This window comes from Dendroctonus ponderosae, unplaced genomic scaffold (genome assembly GCF_020466585.1).
Source record: "Dendroctonus ponderosae isolate FM_Combo_2020 unplaced genomic scaffold, Dpon_F_20191213v2 Dpon_F_20191213_1, whole genome shotgun sequence".
Lineage (NCBI taxonomy): Eukaryota > Metazoa > Arthropoda > Insecta > Coleoptera > Curculionidae > Dendroctonus > Dendroctonus ponderosae.
The window spans coordinates 16,507,195-16,519,927 of NW_026017110.1; the positions used below are offsets into that span (position 1 = coordinate 16,507,195).

General features: G+C 32.3%; 1 protein-coding gene and 1 long non-coding RNA gene across 6 annotated transcripts in view; one reads left to right on the top strand and one right to left on the bottom strand.

Moving 5' to 3' along the window:
- Positions 1-11,823, top strand: part of LOC109541649 (protein transport protein sec31) — a 23,502-nt gene extending 11,679 nt beyond the window's left edge. For 2 of the 5 annotated variants that reach the window (XM_048661263.1, XM_048661265.1), the window contains 5 exons: positions 1,385-1,492; positions 2,893-2,978; positions 5,738-6,262; positions 8,217-8,352; positions 10,737-11,823. In XM_048661263.1, coding sequence (XP_048517220.1) covers positions 1,385-1,492; positions 2,893-2,978; positions 5,738-6,262; positions 8,217-8,352; positions 10,737-10,969 — 1,088 coding nt within the window. In that variant the 3' untranslated portion in view covers positions 10,970-11,823. The remainder of the gene's footprint in view (positions 1-1,384; positions 1,493-2,892; positions 2,979-5,737; positions 6,263-8,216; positions 8,353-10,736) is intronic. The other 3 variants (XM_048661266.1, XM_048661267.1, XM_048661264.1) reach the window with 2 other exon arrangements.
- On the bottom strand, positions 248-1,390 carry LOC125502601. Its single transcript, XR_007280370.1, has 2 exons — positions 1,090-1,390; positions 248-971 (listed from the first exon to the last, which is right to left on the bottom strand). It is a non-coding gene; the product is annotated as an uncharacterized LOC125502601 (long non-coding RNA).
- Positions 11,824-12,733: the final 910 nt, after the last annotated feature.

The window sequence follows — 12,733 nt, forward strand, 5'->3', positions numbered from 1 at the left end:
TGAAACGTACCGAAACGCTGGTGAAAACGGTCCGTCGTTAAACGCGTTTAATTTCGGCGTTTACATAAACTTAGTTTCATCAAACTGCGTTTCGCTTGTTTCTGATGAAAATGGGCCTTAGAGGCTCGCTAAACTCAGGTTTGTCACCGTATGGTTTGGTTTGTCATTTTTCTATATAACATCAACTTAAACATGTAGTGATTTTAGGGCTGGTAAACTTAAACTTAATAACTGAAACATGGTCAACCCCATTATTACGCTATTTATTCAGAAGACAAAGATAAACTCATTTATCCTGCAAATTACAAATTTTGAAACTAACATATTTGCACAGTTTTCAATTCAACTTTACATACTAAACAAAAAATAAACAAAATAAATTTTCCAAACCCGAATTTTAGTTTCACTTTGCATATATCTAGGGTGATTCTAAATGCTATGGACGGTTGATACACACATGCAGGCATGAAAAAATTCTTGAATTTTTTTTACAGTACGTTGCTTTCAAATGCTTTAATAATTAAACCGGATACAAAATCGCCATACTTTTTATGTAAAAGAAGCGCTGTTTTCTAATATAAGTGGAAAGTTTTTTAATTTTGAAATATGTTTGAGAAATAGCATGATTTTCAGAAAAATGTAAAATCAATGTAATCGCTCTATTCCTAACAATTGCCTTCAGCCAATCTACACAAAATATCAACTTTATAAGGAAGCACATACTAACGTACTTTATATGGTCAATAAAACCAACAGCAAAATTACTAAACTTAGCAAAACCTTAGATCAACGTGACAGTTATCCTCGATTTAGATAAATTGCACTGTGGAAAAATTAGCTTAGAGCTAAGTACTTTAAAAAAATTGAAAGTGTTTGATTAAAAGAAACTAGACTTCTAAATTTAAAGCAACAAGATTTTCTGGGTTCAGTGCATGAATTTTCTCTACTTCAAACACCATCTATAGCTGTTTCTGAAATTTAAAAGCATATTAGTTTGCTTGGTAGATAATTTCTGATAATGAACATGTTTGCTCTAAAAGAGCAAAGAAAATAATGCGAATTTTTCAAAATCTCGAGATGAAATCTTACCACAAGGACTATCAAACAGTTAAATTGCAATCCATCACAGGTACTATCAATTTTAAGAGGAAGCATATTAAAATTTAGATGAGTAAGTTGTAACTAACGACCATTAAAGAGTGAAAACATTGATGCTGCACCAGAATTGTTGAAACTGCCACCAGAAGAATTGTTATTTTCTAGCCTGCTAACACAATAAACTAAATAGTTAAAAATAGGTTTAGTATAGAGTGTCGCATTCCTCAAACAAATCAGTCAATTCATCGTCAAAGTGAGTCATTCTACTGACCAATTGATGACACAGGTAACGATGAGTACTATCCGAGACCCCTTCGAGACGTGTCCTGGCCACCTCCAGATTACGATCAAAAAACCCAACTCCGATCCTCCTTTAAAGATGTCGTCACCCCAGGTAAAACATATCAGTTACTCAATCTGTGAGTGTGCGCATCACCTCCCACCTCCATTTACTCTCAATGTCTTGTCCATGTTTTTTTTTCATAGGCATTCATAAGCAACTACACATGTGCTTTTGATAATTATAAACTATTCGGTACATACAACGTGACATCTGTGTTAATGTAGAGTGACTTTTTGTGTAGAGTGATTTTCGTCTGGTCCGTTCCTGGTGAATTAGAGCAACGTCTTTAAATAGGTATATGGACCATGTTAATTTCTGAGCAATATTTCACGGTGACACTGCACAATAATTTATGAGTTTTCCCGTTTGCCGTCTAAGAGGAAATTTGTCAATTTTACTAATTAAACATTTTTTATAAACAGATTACATAAATCGATGTGCAGTGCAGTGAAAGTTTCAAAAAACACATTTATTTTTGAAACGATGACTTTTAATGAGTCACCAATTTCAAGAGCAAGACCTGCTTGAAATCTATAAATAAGTCATTTTTGCGAAAGTGAAACGTGTTTTCTCAAATACTACTGAAACCCCAAAGTAGACTTTTGTATGGAAAGCACATTTTAAAGTTTATATTTTATATACTCCTCAATAATTCATGTACACTATGTTTTCCTCATTTTTGTCATTCGTTGCATGGAAGCATTTTGTTGTGAGGTAGATTTTTGTAATTTAATTTGTGTTAGAATATATATGTTTTTCATATGCCCCCGATTGTTTAGATTTTATTACAGTATTTTCATATAAAAGTCTCGGTCAATGGTATCCAAATAGTTCAAAGAACTTTCCGCATGCGACATAATACTGATTTATTTATTGAGTTTTTACTTAGAGATTCTTCGAAGCACTTCCAGGGGTATTTTTCGTAAATCTAAAAAAAGCTAAAATAATTTTAAGCTCTGGATCCAGCGTCACAAGTTGTTGCTGTTAGTATGACTTTTACAAAAACTATTTGGGAGAATTCCAGTTGTTCTAATTATCAAACATCATAATGATGCAAAACAAGCTCAGAGTAAACGCGAAAGTCACCAGGTAATCAGTTAGTAATTTGGCATAATTTTCGTATTTATTCCTCGGCGATATGAATCAGTTTTTTTTGAAAATATGCCAAAATTTTCGTCATTGAGTTAGTCAGGCCAAGTATAAACATGAAAGCTTTAAATACGCATCGGTTTTCGCAGATTAATTTACAGATGACCGTTTTGCAGTTGGATGATTGTGTGATGAAAATACATGAAAAATGTAATAAAAACACTATTATCGATGGACATTTTGTATTAGATTTCATAATTTTAGTTCATAAAATTAATTACGTAATTTGATGTTTATTGTTAAGATCAAATAATGGCTATTTGAACTACATTTTTAAATTGCTTATTTAAATTTGATTCTAGGAGCAAAGAGAGTTGCCTGGCCTCCACCACAAGAGGGAGTTTTAGATCCAGCGGAAGTGGTGCAACACAGTCCTGTTCCAGTACAGGTGATTATCTATAATTTAGAACAATTTAAAAAACATTCTGCATATACATTTTTCTTATAAATTAGATAAAATGCCTAAAATTAGAGGCGAATTAATGCCGAGGCTTTAGAGTTGGACATTTACATAACCTTAGCTGTAAAGGAAAATTCTATAAGATTATTTAAGTCCGAAGGTGGAGCAAGAAGTACAAGTGCGTTTTGCCTCGCTTTTCATTGCAGTATCTGCATGGGAATTACAAATACTCCATATCCTTTGAAATATTTGAATAATTTTCAGCAAACGTATTCTTTTCACTTTTCCTGAATTTTCAACGATTAATAAAATATCGACTTCCAAGTTTACCAAGTGGTGTTACGAGCTTAAAAAAGTTTCTCAATGTGATCATCCTTAAGAATTTAATGTCTCCGACTAACTCTCTTTCCCAATTGAAGTTTTTCCATTTTGTTTTTGACCTAACTAATGGCAGAATCTTTCTCATTGAATAATTAAGTCTTTTCTCATGTCCTTACATAAAAAGTCCAAAGGGTTAAGGTTTGGATTTTATGGTGGCCAAACAATGTGACTCTTCCAGTAGTTCCGTTGTAATAGAGTAAATTAGAATTCTTTCAAAATGGTCTGGAGCACTACCATTTAAAAATAATCTGGTCTCCCTGATTTGAAAAGGAATATCTTTCTAGTAGAGAGAAAAATTCTCCTACTCAGAACTCGGAACATTCAAATTGTTGAAAAAATTTCTGTATTTAAATCCCGTCATAAATTTCAGCCCAACAAATTTCTCCAATAGCCTGAGGGTTTTCGATTGACCACGTATGATCATTCGGAAATTGTTGTTTCCATCTCTTGTAAATGAAGGATCGTTACCGAAAATTTGTCTTGAAAGACCGTACAAATAGTCGTTCATCCTTTTTCCGTTAAACTTTTTGGAAAAGATCTGATCCTTTCGAAGAATTGAAGAGTCCTGAAGGTTCGACTGAACGTCTGTTTGTGCGGAATACGGCGATTCAAATATTGTTATTCGTACTAGTCATTTGAATACAGGAAACCCAAGTTTTTATCTTAACGCACAAAATTAAATAAAAACATTTTTTCATTCGAGTTAAGTTGCTAATTATTAAAATAGCAAATATTTTGGTGGCAAAACGGAGTTGACGGTTTTTGCAACTAATCAAGTCGTATATTTTATGAATAGTTAAGAATTCAGAAAAAGGAAAAATAATATTTTTGCTCAAAATTAGTCACATTGCATATAAGAAGTATCTCGTATACCTGGGGCAGTTTGTATTTAACTGAAGTAATTTTAAAAACAGACTTCCACATTGAGTAATTGTTATTATTCACGACGCAAATACATTAACCGTTGCTTACGAGACTTAAGAAAATTGAATTCTGAAATGAACAGAAACTAAATTGAAAAGTAGAACGAGTGGAGAGTTTAAATGCACTTTTATAGAATAATTCGATATAAGTCCAACGAATTTGAAAATAAATCGTGACCTAGAGGCTTTACGATTATGCATCTGAAAACTGCACATAAAAAAATTAAGAACTGTAATATAAAGTATTTGACTTGTAGTGTTCTTCGCAGCATCTAAATTGGCATTTGACTGATATTTATTAGTCAAATTTTCCTGCAAATTTCAAAGCAATTTGAAATTTTTTATTAAATTTTGAAGCCTTAATTGTCGATTGAAACATTTCAACTTCTTGATTGAGTAAAAAAATAATCTAAATAGATACAAGTCTTTTAAGTTTTCTTACTTTGCAGTTTTAACAGCGAATAGAACCTTTCAAACTAATACAGAAAATTCTGTTAATAATATTGTCAAAAGTTGATTAATTTTGTAAGCGGAAATTTCAGCTTGTTTAAAAATGATTCGTCAATTTCTAGAAAATACAATCGTATTGCAGAATAGATCAATATGAAAACAGATGTAACAACCATCAGAAAATTGTACACGTTTAGCTCTCGTTGAGCTATAGAAAAATGCCGTGTTTTTTTAAGTTTTTTTTAAGAATGTGACTAAGTATCGAAGCGTAGATTCCATTGTCACACATTCTTTAGCGGTATAAGCAAAGCTGCTTCTATATTCAGCTTTTAGAACATACATCTTCAAATGGGTTTAAATGCAACATTTCTGAACAATCTACCCACAAATCTGCACCAAATTACACAAAAACTGAGTTTTCTATTTAGTTAAAGATATCCCGAAAGTCTACGGAAGCGATAAATTTTTAAGATATTTTTGGCTTCAAAAACTCTGTAGACTATCAATTCCCCTAATAGCTATAAATTACATCTCATCAAAGTTGTGTGGTTAGCCCCACATTAACGAATGTATTAATATATGCATAAAAATTTCATAAAATTGTATTTAATACATTATCTTTGTGCTGATGTGCACACTCGAAATCGACTGGTGCTCAAGCCCCTCAAAGATCATTGAGTGCTATTTTATAGTCGATTTAACACTGTAGCATCCAATTATCTCAACGTTATTTCTTTAATTCGCTAATTCAAAAATATGCTCAGTGGGTTTGTTCTATTGGCTATTATTACCTCTCGGTCATAAAGTATAGTTTTGGCAGTATGCGGACCATTAGTTATGAACAACATATTTTTAGCACAGCTCAAATACCTTGAGGAATTGATTCAAGGCGTTTTGCATCGAGTGCTCAGCTTTTTTTAAATCTGCAAAATTCTAAACAGTTTTCACCACACTTGATTGAAACAAACCAGTACAAAACTTTGTTTTTATCAGGGTGGACCCCAATATTCCAGTCCATCCCCCGGTTTGCAACAGAATAACTACCCTTCCCAGCAGCAGGGTGTACCCGTTCAACAATCCTACCGTCCTCTAAAACCCTTGGACGTTAGCTCAGTAGGCGCCGGCTCACCTCTAACTTCTCCAGCTCTGAACCAAACCCCTCAAGGTTTCCGTTCCGCCACACCTTCAGGTCCCAAAGGTTGGGCCCCCGTTCAATCCCCAACCACTCCGTTAGGACCTGGTGCTCAGAAGTACTTTGGAGCGCCGCCTGCTCAAGGGTACCAAGGCCAACCTCAGTACCAGCCAGTGAGCCAGCCGCATCAAGCCGCTCAACAGTACCAGCCGAGTCTTCAGCAGTACCAACAGCCCAACCAATACGGGTCTCAGCCTAGTGGTTTCGCTACCCCGCCCGCTCATCAATACCAGGCTCCTCCCCAACAATACCAACCTCAACCAGCTGCCCAGCCAATCCCAGCCCAAAGCCAAATTCCTGCAAAACCAGCAGTTGCTCAGCCACAGGTATGAAAGATTTTTGATGCGTTGTGTTTGGATTTTTTATGTTTTTTTTTCTTGTGAGGATAGACATTTTCATTATCGAATTATTAATATTTTTTATGACTTTTTCTGGTAATTTCGTAACAACTATTTTGATACATAAATAGAATGTCCGTTAGTGGTTTTTTATGAAAGTTGTACCGTGAACTTACAGCTTTATGTACATATTTATAGCAAACTGGAATAGGAAAGATTCGGGTCTATGGAATGAAAGTTTCTATAATTTTGTTTGAAGTTGATTCGTTTTCGAGATTATTGACAAGCTGATAGCCGAACATTTTCGACGTATAATTTCGTCATAATCTCATAATCGGAACACGGTAAAATAATACACCCACAAGGAAAAATTTCCCATATTTTTCATTTTCAAACATTAATAAATAAATAATAAGAAACTAACAATTTATAAACATTTTAACACACCGAATGTTGCAAATTAAACTACAATTGTGCATTACAACTTTCAATATCGACTGATTGATCAAATTTTCTATACAGTGTGGCTAATTTTTGATCTTCACGAATTAAAGTAAAGTATCTTATGTGAATTTTAAGAACAATTTTAATTCTCGAAAAAATGCAAAGTTAATTACGGTTATTTAAATAATAATATCTCAAATAATAAAAGTGGAATGAAAGATAATTGATTAAAAAGCTGTAGATATTTTTGAATTGACGGATTTTAATTGAGATTTTGATATTTTAAAATACATATATCAAAAAATTCCTTGTTCTGGACGTTTTGAGTAAGCGTGAAAAAACGGTGAAATTAAATCATTAATTCAATTAAAACATAAATGATAATAGATAAGATTTTTTGTAATTTGGAAATTTGACGAAAATAGAAAACTAAAATTGTTGATTTTTTCAGTATAAGGTATGATAGTGAATCTACCGTTTTCTCCAATTTTGTCTGGCACATTTAAATATGTATAAATTTAAAAAATATAAGCTATAGGAACTAATTATTTGAATGATTTATTATCCTATAGATTTATTTCAGAGCTGATTTTATAACCGGTTATCTATTAGTGGTACAATTCCAAAACCAAAAGAATATTTAAAATCAGGTTAAATAAGAAAGATCGCATTTCGAAGAGAAAGTGGTCTTAGGCATAGGCATTAGGTATATTTGATTTGAAGAAAAAGCGTCTTTAGGATGTCGAACTACTATTACTAATTTGAGTAAAATAGGTATTCCTATGTGATTAGATATTTCGCGGAGTAAACATGAAAAATGGACTCAAAAACTGTTAAAACGCCTCATTTCGTTCAGTTTGCATTGACTAGTTAAAAGGAAACGGGGCATTTGAAAGATTCATCGTGGTGAACTAAATGCACACTGGATACAGTAAAAGTAAATGGCTTTACGTCGAACATTAAACATAAAAACTCTCCAAATTCGGAGAAAATCGCGATAGATGTGACTTTATTTTGAATTTTTTATGGCTTTGTGTGTATGTTTGAAAATCAATAGTGTTACCTTTGTCTACTAATAAACTCCAGTTTTCCACCTACTTTCTGCCTGCTATATATTTCACCGTTTCGGTTTATGGATTTTCGGAAACAGAAACAGTCCAGAGAGTTTATAGTCAGAGAGACTCTCATACCCATATGCTTTTGTTATGTTTCGATATTTTGTAAAAGCATCTTTTAAAATTCTTTATTCGTTTCGACATAAACCGCCATAGTTTGCCAACTACCAAAAAATATTTTTTTTAATTATTGAAATTGAGCAATTTTGTGGTATTTATATGTTTTTATATTTCATAAATGCAATTTCCGTACTTTTCTGGAAAAATACTTCACTTATTGACAATAGTTTTTGCTGCCTACTACAAGCTGTTTGCCAAAAAATATACAAACATCAATAGCTATTTTTTTGATTTTGGTATTGAGTTTAAGATTTGTATTTTAGCCAGCAGCTCCTAGACCACAACCGGCAAAACACGTAGAACCTCCTCCATCGACAATCACTCTTCGGCCTGCGGCCCCAATAAGTCAGACTCCGGCACCAGTGTATTCAGCTCAACCAGCCACGGCGTCCCTTAAAGGTAAGTCTTATTTTTTTGCTTTACCTTATTTCGAAACACTCACTGATATACCGTTCATACAATACTGCAACTTAAAAAAACTCTATTTTCTACGTTATTAAGCTCAAATATATTTAATATTTTGTGTGTCGGTTTAAGTTAGTTTGATATGGAAAACTACATGTTGTGATCTGTATCAAACTAGCTCTATTTAGAAGAGAAGGCAATTGGTCTACTTCTTAACAATCAACAATCAAACATTAAATAGCTAGTAAATAAACCGCAAATTAAAAAAAATCCATTTCTTATTACTATTTTACATTATAGTATATAATGTTTTTTCAATTATTTTAGGACGTTTGGTCATCATTTAAATGATTCATTTGAATACTTTACCCTTTCCATGATAATTCTTACGTAGTAGACACACTGTATAAATTATGTGGATCTGACTCTTCAGCTACTTTTCAAGAACTAGAGTTTTTTTCTCTAACTATTTGTATGAAATTGTGTATGAACAGTCAGTAGCATTGCAAATATAGGTAATTTTTCAAAGTGTAGTAAACCTAAAAATGGTAAGTCTTCCATTGTTTCGTTGTTTCATTAATTTACTTCTTTTTTGACCCCTTAATTACTATTTTCTCTAGATTAACTATTGCACTGTATTCAACAAATGTTAGCAACTGTATTTAAGAAAAAAATCTGTAAATTTGAAATAAGAAATAACGGTTTTGCACGGTTTTTATTACTTTATATATTGATAATTTTTCTTGAAAAAAAAACTTATAGGTGAAGGTGAACCAATCAATCCTTCTATTAAAATTATCAATATAGATAAATTGTGTTTAGAGCACAAAATAAATGTATTTAACTTTAATGTTTACTATTTATCACACTATAATAGTCCATACGCACCCCATTCATTTTCCATGTAATACAATTTTTAAATTAATCTCTCATTGGGAAAATTAATGCCTTTTTGAATTTGGATAACCCATATGTATTTGACTTTACAGGGAGATTTAAAGGAATTTTTATTCGTCTCAACTAAGTATATGTATATAACTTTATTATACTATTTATTTTGTTAGATGCTTGGGCCCAAAAATGATTCGCAATTCAAAGATGTGTTAATATTATTGGGACAATCATCAAATATTTTGCTTTAGGGGAAATTTTTAAAGTATTTTATATTTAGGTTCGGTTTGCGCTTTTTTCCCAATCAGCATTTCCAAACAATTTTCAAACAATTTTTTAATTTATTATTTTGTTGTTGTCTACAGTCGACAATTGGCATATAAATTGCAAAACAATCTCTCCATGTTGATACGTAAAATATATATTTAGTTCTGTTAGATAATAAGACTTGTACTAAATTAATTGAAGAATTTTCCGGAAAATTAATTACACAACGTAGTCAATCAGAAAAAATATAAATCAATTCTTGAAAAACAATTTTTAAGCAATTTTACAATATTCTCTGTAAATAATATAAATTTCTTAGGCAAATAAATTGTTCGCATGCTATAACCATCGCTTCCGTTCAGAGACGATCTTTCATGTGAATTAAGTTTGTAACTTATTAAGTAACGGTTTACGATTTTAAGTAAAATTAATTCTTTAATATTTACCTTTCATTCAACAATCAACAGTTATTTTTAAACACTCAAATAAACAACTAATTTTTGCACAGAAACAATTATAAATGTTGAAAATGTGTGATTTTTAAAATATCTGTGTTATATGAGAAGAACTGAAATAAAGCAATAATGTCTCTCGATTTGAAACAACAAACATTGCGCAGTTTCGATCTGTTTCCTTTTGATCCTCAGAAACAGCGTTTTTCGTTTAAAAACAAATTGATTGAATATTGGACTGAGAAGCAAAAGCATTTTTAATTTCAGAAAAACTTCATTTAATCTTATTTAACACAGAATATCTCAATTTCACTCCACAATAATTTTAAGAGGTCATAAGTTTCCAGATCTGCAGCATGAAAAACTTTCTCAAAATCAAAAGCAAATGTCAGGGGATAATCAAAACTCATTAAAAGGCAAAAACATGAAAAACGAAAATTCAAAAGGCCCAAATAAACACCCAATAATATCTAGTTACAGTTCTTCTTCCATGGATCTAATTTATTCCCACGTAACCACCCTGTATATCAAAATACACTATTACCAAATGTTACAAGATACCAAAACCACTTTACAGTTCAGATGAAACTGCCCCAGGATGATCTGAAAATGCATAAAATTTTGATTTGATAAAAGAATGAACTGTTCATCGATTTCATTCACCCATCATCAAGCGTCGTTAACTGCCGAAGTCATCTGCAAGCTTCACATATGCGAAAATCAAAATTTTATGTGTTGCTCATTTTTTAATCTCAATATACTGAACAGTTGTTGTAGGAGGAAAGAACCTTCGTGGTGACTTGAAATGGCCCCCAGAAAATGTAAGGCAAAGAATGGCAGAGGAACAGGCTTTTATTGAGGAAATCTCTAAAGGACCTGCTGTTAAGCCTTCAAGAAAAGAACGAGACTACACGCCCTTCTTCGCTCAACATGCGTTGAACAGCACATATCCAGGATACAAAATACCACCTGGTACGCAGTACTTCAGGCCAGAATATTAGTTGACTTAATAGAGTAATGTGATATTTATTTAGCGCTTTTGGCTCAGGTTTTTTAGTGAAAAATTCCTGAACAGTACCGAAGAGTTTTCCTCCTTTTTTGGATCGACGCTATCGATAAGATTTAATCAACGATGAAACATTGTTTGGGGATTTTTCACTGAAAAATGCATAATACTTATTATATTTTTGTAAATACTGCATATAACTCTAAAGCCAGGCTGTACATTTAGTAAACAGCTGAACTGACAATTACTTGTTTATGATTATTGAAAATATTATAAGATAAAAAGGCGATCTAGGATTTGCAGATTCCTTGGCTAATGTTTCGAAATAGCCGATATATCATGGTTGCAACCCCAAGGATTCCGATCCTCCTTTGCTATTAGCATGGTTTCACTAACGTAAAAACAAAATAAAACCGTTTTTTCATACAATTTGATTACTGATCTTCAGGGAAATAAACGTAAATGAACCACATTGAAGCTTTAGTGAAATCATAATTTCTGCAAATGTGACTTACATTAATCATATATTTTCGCAAGCATTAATTAGTACCTATTGCCTAATATTTCAATTCTGCAGGATGTATACATTAAAGCCAAGCTGAACTATTTAAGTGTTTGAGCGCTCGCCTAACAGTGTGAACATTTCAATATTTTCAATTTAGATTACTTACACATATATAATTCGGCCTTAGAGAAATTTAGAAACAAATATCACAAGTTTCGCCGCTTTTCGACAAATTTACGTATCGATACGAGCTTTGCTATTTATCGCAAATTGCCTTTACATTTGTTAAATAAATTAAAAATTGTACTGTGTACGATATAAAAATTTAAAAAATATTAAAGTGATGCAATGCGTTTTTATTTACACCCATCGTTATTATCAGTCAATTATATTTTAAATCTGTAAAATGATTGTTACGAAACAGAATGGAGAGCATGATAAGATACCTAAAAAGGCACAAACTAAACAAGAAAATGTGAGAAGGCCGCCATTAATCATAATAGAAAATGTAACAAACTATCGGCAAATGCGTGCTGCATTTGCAAGTGCACAAATATCGAAAGAGTGTTACCAAATCAAAATTATTACTCAATAATAACAAATTTAAAATTAACGTTTCAAGCCCAGTCGAAGATAAACAATCAAGAGATATTAGAGATGATGATCAAAAACCTGCACTACTCGATAGACCTTGTTGATATTATCGAAGATTTAAATGGAAAAGGATCAGAAGCGAAGAAGGCTACATACAAACAAAAATGGCCCACAGGAATTTCGAAACGCGAGTACTCGAAAACCTCTGAATAAAAAGCAACAAAGTAGTAACTAATGTAAAGAGAATTGAACGCTCTTTAAAACGATGTGCCACTTGACCCTCTTCCCATTTAAGTAAGTAAAGTAAGGGTAACAGCTATTCGTGCTTGGGGGTTGGAACAAAGAGACTAAAAATATTCATTTATAGTATCCCCCATGCAAATAAAATTGACGGGTCTTTCCGATGTTTCAGATTTTAAACTGCAAGAACGATATTAAGGGTGTGAAGTTTTCAAATTGACACCCGCTATGTGGATTGGACCAATTCCGTTAGTCACCACAAAAGAAGTCAGTCAAAATCTAAACCGGAAGAAAACACTCGGCTTTGATTTGATCTCAGCTACAATACTTAAGAAAATGCAACAACAACAACAAAATGTATACAAAAATTAATTTATAAAAATATACTGATTAGTTATATAATTGCCATTTTTGAATCCA